At 39.3% G+C, this 12,174-nt stretch overlaps 1 protein-coding gene across 2 annotated transcripts; it reads right to left on the bottom strand.

Annotated features, from left to right (window-relative positions):
* Positions 1 to 1,739: 1,739 nt before the first annotated feature.
* Positions 1,740 to 12,174, bottom strand: LOC123993188 (probable E3 SUMO-protein ligase RNF212). Of its 2 annotated transcripts, XM_046295063.1 has the most exons (9): positions 11,878 to 12,174; positions 11,501 to 11,562; positions 11,287 to 11,361; positions 11,113 to 11,169; positions 10,945 to 11,003; positions 6,737 to 6,796; positions 5,990 to 6,032; positions 4,278 to 4,328; positions 1,740 to 4,172 (listed from the first exon to the last, which is right to left on the bottom strand). In XM_046295063.1, exons 1-8 carry the CDS (start codon positions 11,984 to 11,986, stop codon positions 4,317 to 4,319), a joined length of 477 nt encoding a protein of 158 aa, XP_046151019.1. In that variant the 5' UTR covers positions 11,987 to 12,174; the 3' UTR covers positions 1,740 to 4,172; positions 4,278 to 4,316. The 2 variants fall into 2 exon arrangements, 1 of the variants encoding a protein (XP_046151019.1); XR_006831390.1 differs by having other exon boundaries at positions 4,278 to 6,032.

The following is a 12,174-nucleotide window of genomic DNA, read 5'->3' as shown; positions in this document are numbered from 1 at the left end:
GCTGTTTGAACCATTAAAGGGTGCTCTGCTATTCCTGGGTAGCAGAATGACCTCCTTCCGTGTCTGAGGGCATACACCATCTTCTAGGCTTAAATTGAAGATGTGGCAAACAGGAGTCACAATGTATTCTGTTACCAACCTCAGAAATTTACCATCCAGGTTGTCAGTACCAGGTGGTATGTCCTTATTTACAACACTTTTTTCACCTCTTCCATGAGGGAAATGTCACAGAGCCATAGAAATGAGGGGACAAAACACATTAAGAGATTAGAAACAAACCGGTGGAAAGAGTTCTGACATATCCTACTAAAGTAGAAGGACTGTTACTTCAATTACATTTCACTCAAGTAGAAGTAAAATTACTGGTGAAAAAAAACAATAATTTAGAAAGTACTTGGGGTAAAAGTAATTGATTTTCTTTTAAAATAAAAACATTGACCTTGATAATTAGCTAATTTCACTAAGGTTACTTGAACGTTGTTAGACATGATCTTCTCCATGCATTACATCGAAAAAGGAAGAGAGGAAATGAATGTACAGTAGGAACTAAGTTCATTTATTTTATGAGTTGCAACAAGGCACATCTGTATGTAGAAAACATTAAGGATATATATAAAAATTTACTATTAACATTTGAAATTAAATATTCAAAGCAATTAAAATCAGGGGTGGAAAGATTACTGAGTACTACTCAAGTACACCCACACTAGTAGAAATCCACTTTTTTCAAGCTGAAAGACGATGGCCAAAGCTTACCCATGATGTTGCTTCATTAAAAGGACTCGCAAAACACCGGTCTCAACGTCAACAGTGAAGAGGCGACTCCAGGATGCTGGCCTTCTAAGCAGAGGTGCAAAGAAAAAGCCATATCCCAGACTGGCCAATAAAAATAAAAGATTAAGATATGCAAAAGAACAGACACTGGACAGAGGAAATTTGCCTAGAAAGCCAGCATCCTGGAGTCGCCTCTTCACTGTTGACGTTGAGACTGGTGTTTTGCGGGTACTATTTAATGAAGCTGCCAGTTGAGGACTTGTGAGGCGTCTGTTTCTCAAACTAGACACTAATGTACTTGTCCTCTTGCTCAGTTGTGCTCCGGGTCCTCCCACTCCTCTTTCTATTCTGGTTAGAGCCAGTTTGCGCTGTTCTGTGAAGGGAGTAGTACAGTGTTGTACGAGATCTTCAGTTTCTTGGCAATTTCTCGCATGCAAAAGCCTTCATTTTTCAGAACAAGAATAGACTGACGACTTTCAGAAGAAAGTGCTTTGTTTCTGGCCATTGAGCCTGTAATTGAACCCACAAAGGCTGATGTTCCAGATACTCAACTAGTCTAAAGAAGGCCAGTTTTATTGCTTCTTTAATCAGGACAACAGTTTTCAGCTCTGCTAATATAATTGCAAAAGGGTTTTCTAATGATCAATTAGGCTTTTAAAATTATGAACTTGGATTAGCTAACACAACTTGACATTGCAACGTAGGAGTGAGGGTTGCTGATAATGGGCCTCTGTACGCCTACGTAGGTATTCCATAAAATACAATAGTTACAATAGTCATTTACGACATTAACAATATCTACACTGTATTTCTGATCAATTTGATGTTATTTTAAATGGACAATTTTTTTGTTCTTCTTACAAAAACAAGGACGTTTCTAAGTGACCCCAAACTTTTGAATGGTAGTGTATATACAGTACTTTATTTTTACTATTTTTTTGACATTGTAGAATAATAGTGTAGACATCAAAACTATGAAATAACACACATGGAATCATGTTGTAACCAAAACATTGTTCAAAAAAATCTAAATATATTTTATATTTGAGATTCTTCAAAGTAGCCACCCCTTGCCTTGAAGCAGCTTCAGAAACAGCCATAGAGCCAGCTGGCTAATCTTTTGAATAAGAATAAAAAGCAGCAACAACATAACATTAGCTAACTAGATAAGGTTATGCTCGCTATACTGGAAGCTGTCAGTGCCCTATTTGTTTATGTTTATCAACTCCATGTGGAAATCCCCACATTTCCTCTCCAGTACATGAAATTACGTTGTAATAGTGGCGGCAACTTCCTCTTGGGGGACCTTTAAATACTGCCATTTTAAATCATTTTTCCTCAAGTAGAAGTACAATTACTGACTTTGAAAAATACTCTGAAAAGCTACTCAATTACAGGAACAAGAGCAGTTCTAATTCGTTACTTCAAACTTCTGAAAATAAATATTTTCTAAATTTTCTAAACAAAATTTAAACATGGAAACCGAGGTCATTGAAAACTTGAATGTACTATTTAAAATGCATTTTTGCTGTTAAAAGATGGGGTAGTCAGAGCAACAGTTAATCTAGCTGTCTCAGTATTTTTGTTCTAAGTTTTACGTACGGACTCAGATTTGAGAAGCTCCCAGCAGGATGACTCATGCAGACCTGTGCTGTTGAAAGACATTGGTGTTGAGTTCACAGCTGGTCAATGAGGTCGACAGAGTGAAGAGGAGGCATCAATGAGAATTGTCTCATTCTGGAACAATCAGTGACATTATGTCGCTTTAAAACCAAATCACTAATATATTTTGATACTGATGGTGGACATGCTTTGATTAAAATGTTTAACAATCAAATGTGCTGAAGAAAGTGTGTGAACCCATGTACCAGATTCCTGTGCACTTGTGCAAATACCAATTGTATTGTGGTGATGAAAAAGTGTCCAGAGGTCTTTACTGGTCCTCACTGAAAGGAAGCATCAGGTGAATGAAGTCTGCATCCATGAAGGACACACCTGTGAATACCTGGCAGAGAATAAACCCCTCTGTTTGCATACCTCCTTCTTTTCACAATGACATTCAGAATGGCCTACACATCAACAAAGTTATCATTTAAAACCGGGAAAATAAAAAAGACACAAAAAAGCTAAAGAGGTCGTGGTTTACCCAAATGTTTACCTTGCTGGTGAAAAGAGAGGGATGCAGAGAGAAGAGAAAAGAAATCTGTGTGATGGGAAAGTAGCCAAAAGGCCTTTAAAGTCTGCCATGGAGCCGTGACAAAAGCGGCCTAATCTCGGTGTTGTCTTTCGGCCTTTCTTCAAACATCCTGCCAAGCTGTCTGACAGGAAAGGAATCTTTCCACAGCCCCGCTGACATCACTCAAGCATGGGATGGAGTCAGGGCCTTCAAAGGCCCTTCACATGCGGGACATCTGTGTGAGTGTGTGACTAACAGAACATGAGTGGGCCCGCCACAACCACCCCACCCTTTACCTGCTCCTCTTTTTACTCATAGACCACCCTAGAGGCAATATATATTCTTCCAAATACAACAAATCCACAATGTAGATCCTTATCCCCAAAAGTTGTATTCAAATTCTCCCCTAAAGAAAAGTGTTGAAATCAGAGGCTGAGTCCATGGTAGCATAGTGGATTATAGTGTCACCCACTGGCCACTGGTTCACATCACAGGTAGCTGGTGTCAGTAAGGCAACTGAGCCTGAACAGTAGTGTAGGGTAAACGTTTACCCCATATTTTTTTTTTGCTTGCCAGTTTACCTAACTTTTGTGGACAAATGCATTGAAAGGATAGGGAGCATAACTTTTTGTCAGCAAATTATACTGCAAATCACAACCTCTAAACATGGCAATCAGATGAGTAGTTTGTTAATGATTGATGACTCAGGGGTACAGTAGTTACAGTACAGATTTTGTGATTTCAGTGTCTTACTGGCCAATTCATGACTGAGAGAAAAAATGTATTTGTTATTGTGACAAACTTCATTGAACCAATGAAATAATACTGTATGTAGCCATTAAAATGACAATGTACACGCAACAGTACAAACACACCCAACAGCTTCAAACCTCTTCTTAACCCTGTGTAGTGGATTCAATTTCAGACCAATAATTCCTATTCCACAGCTCATCTCTCCACAGTGAAGAGTTAAACCATTACCAAGTGACTTGATACTACAGCTAAGTCACTCGTGCAGAGCATTGAAGTGGATCAGAGATGTCTCCATGTGCCATCATGATGGCTGGCGCTTGGCGGAGGGCAGGTGGCCCCCAGAGAGGACATGGACAGGGAGGACATGAAGGGGTGTCCGTAGGCCGACGGGGGCTTGAATATGGGCGTCTCCCACCCGGTGTCCCTACAATAAGGCAGGTTAGGGGTCATTTGCATCTCTGCCAGATGGCTGGGAGGAAAGAATTCAAGATATCAAAGTTATTTTATTGTGTCAAGGCAAACTGGTGTATAAATTCTAATGTTATGATAATGATCTGATTATAACAAGTGATACCTGAGTGGTTGACCAGGGTGTTCTGATTGGTCGATCGATCTAAGACGGTACCTAAAGATACAATATTTAGAATGTATACACCACAAGTTCAGCAACACCCTAAATATCGAATGCTAAAACTCACATATAGTGCTTACAGTCAGACTCATAGAAGAGTCTACTAACCACAAACGGAAACATACAGAAGTTGAATACATTGAAGCGTTGTGCTCTTATGTTAGCAGTGAACAGCTCCACGGGTATCTATCTGTCTGACTGTCTATGAGTAGAGTACACACTTAGAAAAGAGAGAATTGAAAACCACTAATTTAGTCAACTGTTCTCTAGGGTTCTTTGGTAAGGGTGATCCATAATGACTTTAGCGATAATTAAATTGTAGGGGCGGTAGCTCATTAGAATATTTTGGGACGTGATTTGCTCACAGCTCTTTTGTGCAACCGTGAGTGAGAGCGTCATTCCAGTGATCTAATCTGTTGTGTTATGTTATTGCAAGGCCTTATGTCAATTGAGAACAGTTGACTAAATCAGTGGTTCTCAATTCTCTCTTCGGGGATCCACAGCCGTTCCAGAGCTAGCCTACCTGATTCAACTTGTGAATTAATACAATAATAACACCCTATGGATATACAATATGGCTAACCAGATTTTTTAAAAACTTTATAGTTCTTCAAAAGGTTCTTAGATTTTTCCCTTATTAAAAAGTTATTTATAGCACCACAGAAGTTCCATCTAGAACTTTCAAAAAAGGGAACAGCAACAAAAAGGGATCCACTATAGTTACAAACCAAAGAACCATTATTTGGCACTATATAGAACAATTATTTGTGTGTGTACAGTGGTATAGCAGATGTACCCATCCAACCTGTAACTTCTGCTTCCAACTCACACCCTCAAACACGTAGATCCCCTGAACACAGCTCACTTTCCAGCCCACTTTCCAGCTCACACTCTCAAACACCTAGATCCCCTGAACGCAGCTCACTCTCCAGATCCCAATCACCTGAATTCTAATCACCTGTTTACACACCTGTATGTCATGACCACACACCATTTAGTTCAGTTCTTTGCACCCCATCACTGTGAGGTATTGTTTATTTTGTGAAGCACATCTTTCAGAGCGCTGGGTTTCCTGTGATTTACACATCCTGTGTATGATAGTTTTTGCCTGCCTCACTAACGACGCCTTTTGTCTATTCCCTGCCTTTACTTTAGCTTATTGGATTTCCTGTTATCTACCTAGTGCCTGATCTGCTTGACTATGTTACTAGCCTTTTCCCTGCCTGTACTGTTGCCATTTTGGACCCCCTGTGTATGACCACCTGTCTGCCCCTGGACCCAGCTACCTGCCTCCTCCTGTAGTCCTTTGCAATAAACACCTGCTGCGCCCTGTGCTTGAAACCAACTCTCTGTCTCCCTTCATGTTTATTACACAGCCATCCTGTGGAGGACTGATGAAGGCCAGCCTTTGGACACTTCCAGAGATCTCCGGCTGTTCAATGGAGAGGAAGACTTCAGTTTGTACAAACATACGTTTCTATCATTAAAACCAATGACCGTTTCAGTATGCTGTAGCCTTCATCACTGGCACAAACATCAAATAACGATTTGGATTCAGGGTAAACATCTAATTTAATATTAAACAAAGTAAGCATTTATAGTGCAATAATTCAATGTCAAAATGAACCATATTTGAATTGAAAAGGTTCACATACTTTCCTAAACAGACCCCTGCCATCCACTTCAATGTTTTCTGCCCTGAGGGGAAATCACATAACATGGCATGTCACATTTAATTCTCATAGAACCCAGGAAGAAAGATTATGGAAATTTTCACTCAGACATAAGTTCATAAACCTCCCCGGCTTATTCAGGTGAGACGGGTGTGCTACTGCAGGGCAAAACCAAACAGCAGCTAATGCTAATATGAGCTAGGCCAGTGGTCACCAAGCTTTTCAAGACACATTTTTTAAGTTGTGTTTAAAAATGTACATTAACCTAATAAAAATGAGGTTTGTGCAGTAGGCCTAATACAGTATCACAGCATATTGGTTATATGCCTGGCCTGCCAATATTGTTATTCTCAGACCATGATCTTCTGGTCGTTAAGTCGGATCTCTAGAAAGATGACAGAGTTTCCAACTTGGAATTCTTAATTGACAGTTCAAAATTATTTTTCCCAGTCGGATATAGTTTTTTTTTCTAATTTCCCAGTTGTCTTGAACGCACTGAAGTCGGAAGTCAGAGATTTCCGAGTTCCCAGTTGTTTTGTACACGACATTAGTGTAAGCGGAGGGAGGGAGAGAGCAGCAGAGAGTCACAAGGTGCCATTAATACTAACGGTTTAATCTGAATAAACAATATGTTGATAACAAATTAGTCCCCTCTCATGTTTGACAAACAAAGCTGACAATAGTGACACTGTGTGAGTAGAAAGCAGTAACACCTATAAAGATAAATACCTTTGATGCTGAAGAGTGTTCTCCAGCTTGGCAATATATGCATTCTGCGCAGTAATTTTTCTGGAAAATAAAATGATTTAAATTGTACTAAGCAGTCGTATATATAGTACAGTTTCAGAAAGTATTAATACCCCTCAACATATTCCACATTTTGTTGTGTTACAGCCTGAATTTTTTTCTCATCCTTTTACCCATCCTTTCAATAGCATACACACAATACCCCATAATGACAAAGTGACAATGTGTTTGTACATTTATTGAAAATAAATATCAAATTTACTTCAGTATTCACACCCCTGAGTTAATACTTTGTAGAAGCACCTTTGGCAGCGATTACAGCTGTGAGTCTTTCTGGGTAAGTCTCTAAGATCTTTCCACATGTGGATTGTGGCACATCTGCACATTATACTTAAAAAAATTATTAAAGCTCTGTAAAATTGGTTGTTGATCATTGCTGGGCAACCATTTTCAGGTCTTGCCATAGATTTCCGGCCACTCACGAACATTCACTGTCTTTTTGGGAAACTCATGTAGATTTGGCTTTGTGATTTAGGTTATTGTCCTTCTGAAAGGTGAATTTATCTCCCAGTGTCTGGTGTAAAGCAGACTGAACCAGGTTTTCTTCTAGCATTGTGCCTGTGCTTAGCTCCATTCCGTTTCTTTTACGCCCTGGCCTTAGTTATCTTTGTTTGCTTTATTATTTTGGTTTAGGCCAGAGTGTGACATGGGTGATTTATTGTGTTCGTCTTGTCTAGGGGTTAGATTAATGGGGTTGTGTTCAGTTTAGTTGTCTAAGTAAGTCTATGGTTGCCTAGAGTGGTTCTCAATCAGAGGCAGGTGTTTATCGTTGTCTCTGATTGGGAACCATATTTAGGCAGCCATATTCATATTTGGTGGGTGATTGTTTCCTGTCTTTGTGTTTTATGCACCAGTTAGGACTGTTACGGTTTTCACGTTTATTGTTTTGTAGTTTGTTCATGTTTGAGTTTTCTGATTGAAGAACCATGAACTATAACCATGCTGCGTTTTGGTCCGCCTCTCCTTCCCAGGAAGAAAGCCGTGACAGTTTCTTTGTATTCCTGAGACTCCCCAGTCCTCAACGATTACAAGCATACCCATAACATGATGCAGCCACCACTATGCTTGAAAAAATAGAGACTGATACTCAGTAATATGTTTGGGTCAATTCAAATACAACACATCACTTTGTATTCAGGAATAAAAGTGAATTGCTTTGACGCATTTTTTTGCAGTATTAGTTAGCCTGTTGGAAACAGGATGCACGTTTTGGAATATTTTTTGTTTCCTTAATTTCACTCTGTCAATTAGGTTAGTATTGTCGTAACTACAATGTTGTTGATCCATCCTTATAATTCTCCCGTCACAGACATTAAACTTAACTGTTGCCCATGGTGAAATCACTGAGTGGTTTCCTTCCTCTCCAGCAACTGAGTTAGGAAGGACACCTGTATCTTTGTAGTAACTGGGCGTATAGATGCACCACCCATAACGTAATTAATAACATCACCATGCTCAATGTCTGCTTTGTGGTTGAATCTATGTTTTAAATGCACTGCTTGATTAAGGAACCTTACAGATAATTGTATGTGTGGGGTAAAGAGATGAGGTAGTCATTCATCAATAATGTTAAACACTATTATTGCACACAGAGTGAGTCCATGCAACTTATTATGGGACTTGTTGAGCACATTTCTACTCCTGAACTTATTTAGGCTTGCCATAACAAAGGGGTTGAATACTTATTGACTAAAGACATTTCAGCTTTAATAAATGCTTTAACATTTTGAAAAACATAATTCCACTTTGATATTATGGGGTATTGTGTTTATGCTATTGACAAAAAATTAGGGATGCATGATATATTGGTGAACATATCGGAATCGGACGACATTAGCTAAAAATGCCAACATCGGTATCGGCCCAATGTCTAGTTTAACGCCGATGTGCAAAACCGATATAACAGAGATAGATGAGAACTTGTTTGTATATAACGTAGGTTCATGATGTAATGACGCCACGTAAAATTCTGCGCTACACGTGCAACACAGCATTCTTAATCTAGCCCACAATGTGTGGATCGATCAGTCAACAAGTCGAGTAGTCATTTGAAAGAGTAAGGACATTTAAGCGAGACAACTCAAAGGCGAAATACATTAACGGCAAGATAATGGAATTCATTGCACTTGACAATCAACCGTTCTCTGTCGTGGGTGATGTTGGCATTCGGCGACTGGTCGAGCACCGGTACAAATATTTTTTGGTTGTACTATTTTTCAGATGCTGCCCTACCAGAGTTACACAGCAATAACGTCACTGCTTTTAGCTTCACAACTGACATTTGGACCAGTGATATCAGCTCCATGAGCATGTTGAGTCTGACAGCACAGTGGGTCGTCGAGGATTTCGTACTGAGGAAAGTCGTATTGCATGCTCATGAATATGCTGGTTGTCATACCACTGCTGCCATTTCAATGGCATTTGTGAACATGTTTGAAAGTTGGAAACATGAACACACTAGCTAGCTCCATTGGAACAACTGACTCGACAAATAAGCTAATCAACGGTGCCTGCATCAGACGTGATACCCTCTGTCATTGGCATTGAAACGCCTGCTCAACAAAACTGCCAGGGATGTAAACAAATGTGCACAAAATTTGAGATATGCTTTATGTGCATATGGAAAGTTTTGGGAACTTTCTTTTCAGCTCTTGAAACATGGGACTAACACTTTACATGTTGCCTTTCTATTATTGTTCAGTGTAGTATTCGTATTCTAATTCCTAATTCTAACGCCACCGATTCTGTCACATAACACTGGAGTGAACATGCCCATTCTGACTTTGTCAATGCTAAGCTAACCAGTTAGCTAGCAGCTAGTGTGTGATGTTAAGTGCTGACTAGTTTCTATGGAGTGAAGACGGCCCCTTTTCCCGACGAGATGGATGTTTTTACTGGCCCACATTGGCAAATGAAACAGTTGTCCTTGACAACAGTTTGCCCCGGCAACAAAACTCCCCACACAGGCTGTGAACAAGCGATTTGGTGACATTCTCTCTTTACTGTGTCGCCACCATGCTCAATACTATGTACAAGGACCGTTACTTTGATACAGAAAAGAAACAGGGTTTACGTGAAATGTTAGATACACAGCTGGACAAGATGGAAACGGTCCGGTGACAGTGCGCACCGAGGAAGAAGCCACAGACAGACAGAGCTAAAACTTCACTTCTTGACATGTATGATGCAATCCTGGTTGAGAATGAAAAGACTGAACAAATAAACAACGAAACAGCACAGCAAGTAAGTGAAAGAAATATTTTACTGGTAATGGGGACATACTTAAATGCCAACAAAATGTGTGTGTGTAATCTTTATTTAACTAGGCAAGTCAGTTAAGAACAAATTCTTATTTACAATGACGGCCTACCCCAGCCAAACCTGGACTACGCTGGGCCAATTGTGTGCTGCCCTATGAGACTCCCAATTACAAACGGATGTGATACAGCCTGGATTCAAACCAGGTACTGTAGTGACGCCTCTTGCACCGAGATGCAGTGCCTTAGACCGCTGTGTCCATGTGTGTGTGTTAACTATTTAACTATACTAGAATGCTTAAAAGGCCTCTAAAATTATAAACATTGGTTATCGGTATCGTTTTTTTATGTCAAAGAATATATTGGATATCGATATCGGACAAAAAGGTAGTATCAGTGCATCACTACAAAAAAGCTCAATTGAATACATTTTAAATTCAGGACGTAACACTGTCACGTTCTAACCTTCATTTCCTTTGTTTTGTATTTATTTTAGTATGGTCAGGGCGTGAGTTGGGTGGGCAGTCTATGTTTGTTTTTCCATCTTTTGGGATATTTCTATGTTTCGGCCTAGTATGGTTCTCAATCAGAGGCAGGTGTCATTAGTTGTCTCTGATTGAGAATCATACATAGGTAGCCTGGGTTTCACTGTGTGTTTGTGGGTGATTTTTCCTGTCTTTGTGTTTTGCACCAGATAGGGCTGTTTTTGGTTTTCCACGTTTATTGTTTTGTAGTGTTGGTGTTTATATTTTTTTATAACCACGCTGCGTTTTGGTCCGCCTCCTCACAGGAATACCGTTACAAACACAATAAAATGTGGTAAAAAAGGCACTGTATGTGGTACTGAATTATGCTAATGGTTTGCATTCTTACTTGGACATTTGCTGAATTTCTTGCTTCATCTTGAGTAAAACGTCTTCTAACTTTTCATTCTAAATGGGTTGTGAAAAAATTTGCACAGAGATTGTAACACCACAAGATATAGGCTACCATTAAACTATTATTGGTTTAATAAGAGGTACGACTAAATGTTCCTCTTACCCTCTTCTGGTAATGCACCAACAGCCTCTTTTGGTGCCTTGCCTGGAATAGTAACACCTACAGTAATAGGGTAGATATATATGTTGTTTTTAAACATGCAGTACAGCCTTTCTGTGTTTGAAAATGATTTCTATCAATAAATACTTATTTGCCTATGAGCATAAAGAGCAATACCTTGCTTATCTCTGTGAAGTGTTTGGTTGCAACAGAATTGATGTCAGAGAAGAGGGCCTTCACTTCTGCACTACTCTGTGAAAGTCAAGATTGTAAAGTTATGGCTACCATCAAATATACTTATGTATGCCATCAAATTGATTTGTTTATGAGCCTTGCCAGTTAAATAAAGGTTAAATATAAATAGACAGATATATAAGATATCGTAGCTTACTTTGTCTGAGAGAGGAGTAACTTGACATTTTGCTTTACATATCATGCATTCCCCTTGTTTGCCTGAAAGAAAAATTAAAATGTGTTTATTGGAAAAATACCATATACAATAGAATAGTATTACACTACTAGGAGGCCCTCAAACTGCATGGAGTATTTTTTCTTTTGGCCAAACTGTTTCTGTAACATCAGACAAAGACCAGCAGAGGACAGTGTTTTCAAGTTTAGCCTGTAACTGTTTTGAAAAAGACAGAACTGGAGCAAACTGACAAAGTAAAATATTTTTCGTTCATATGACGTTAGGCCTATATCATCAGTAGTTAGGCAATGATATGTTGAACTTAATTTCACAAGAGACATAGAGACTGAACTTGCTACCTTTCTGAAAACACACGTTGCAGATGAGATGACCACAGCTGGCAACAGCTAGTTGGCAGTCAGGACCAGGGAGGTTGAAGCAGGAGTTACAGCAGATCCAGTAAGGCATTTTCTACAGCTAACTAAGATATTAGCAAAATGTTCAAAGTAACGGATATTTTATTGAAGACGGATCAACATCTGACTTACATAACGGTTTCTTTGTTTCTCTGTTGAATTAGAAAGCTTTCAAAATACTTTCTGTGTCGTTTTACTGGCTTTAGCTAGCTATTAGCTGGCTTCAGATTTTCGGTTTGT

The sequence above is a fragment of the Oncorhynchus gorbuscha genome, linkage group LG13 (assembly GCF_021184085.1).
Source record: "Oncorhynchus gorbuscha isolate QuinsamMale2020 ecotype Even-year linkage group LG13, OgorEven_v1.0, whole genome shotgun sequence".
NCBI classification, from domain to species: domain Eukaryota; kingdom Metazoa; phylum Chordata; class Actinopteri; order Salmoniformes; family Salmonidae; genus Oncorhynchus; species Oncorhynchus gorbuscha.
This window is presented reverse-complemented; position numbering and strand designations above follow the sequence as displayed.

What these genes read in the sequence shown, in the direction of transcription:
- LOC123993188 (XM_046295063.1), bottom strand. Translation starts at nt 11,986, where the DNA reads ATGCCTTACTGGATCTGCTGTAACTCCTGCTTCAACCTCCCTGGTCCT. An exon ending in ACTTCACAGAGATAAGCAAG is followed by an intron (nt 11,170 to 11,286) that starts GTATTGCTCTTT and finishes CTATTACTGTAG; the next exon opens with GTGTTACTATTCCAGGCAAG. An exon ending in GAAATTCAGCAAATGTCCAA is followed by an intron (nt 6,797 to 10,944) that starts GTAAGAATGCAA and finishes TTTATTTTCCAG; the next exon opens with AAAAATTACTGCGCAGAATG.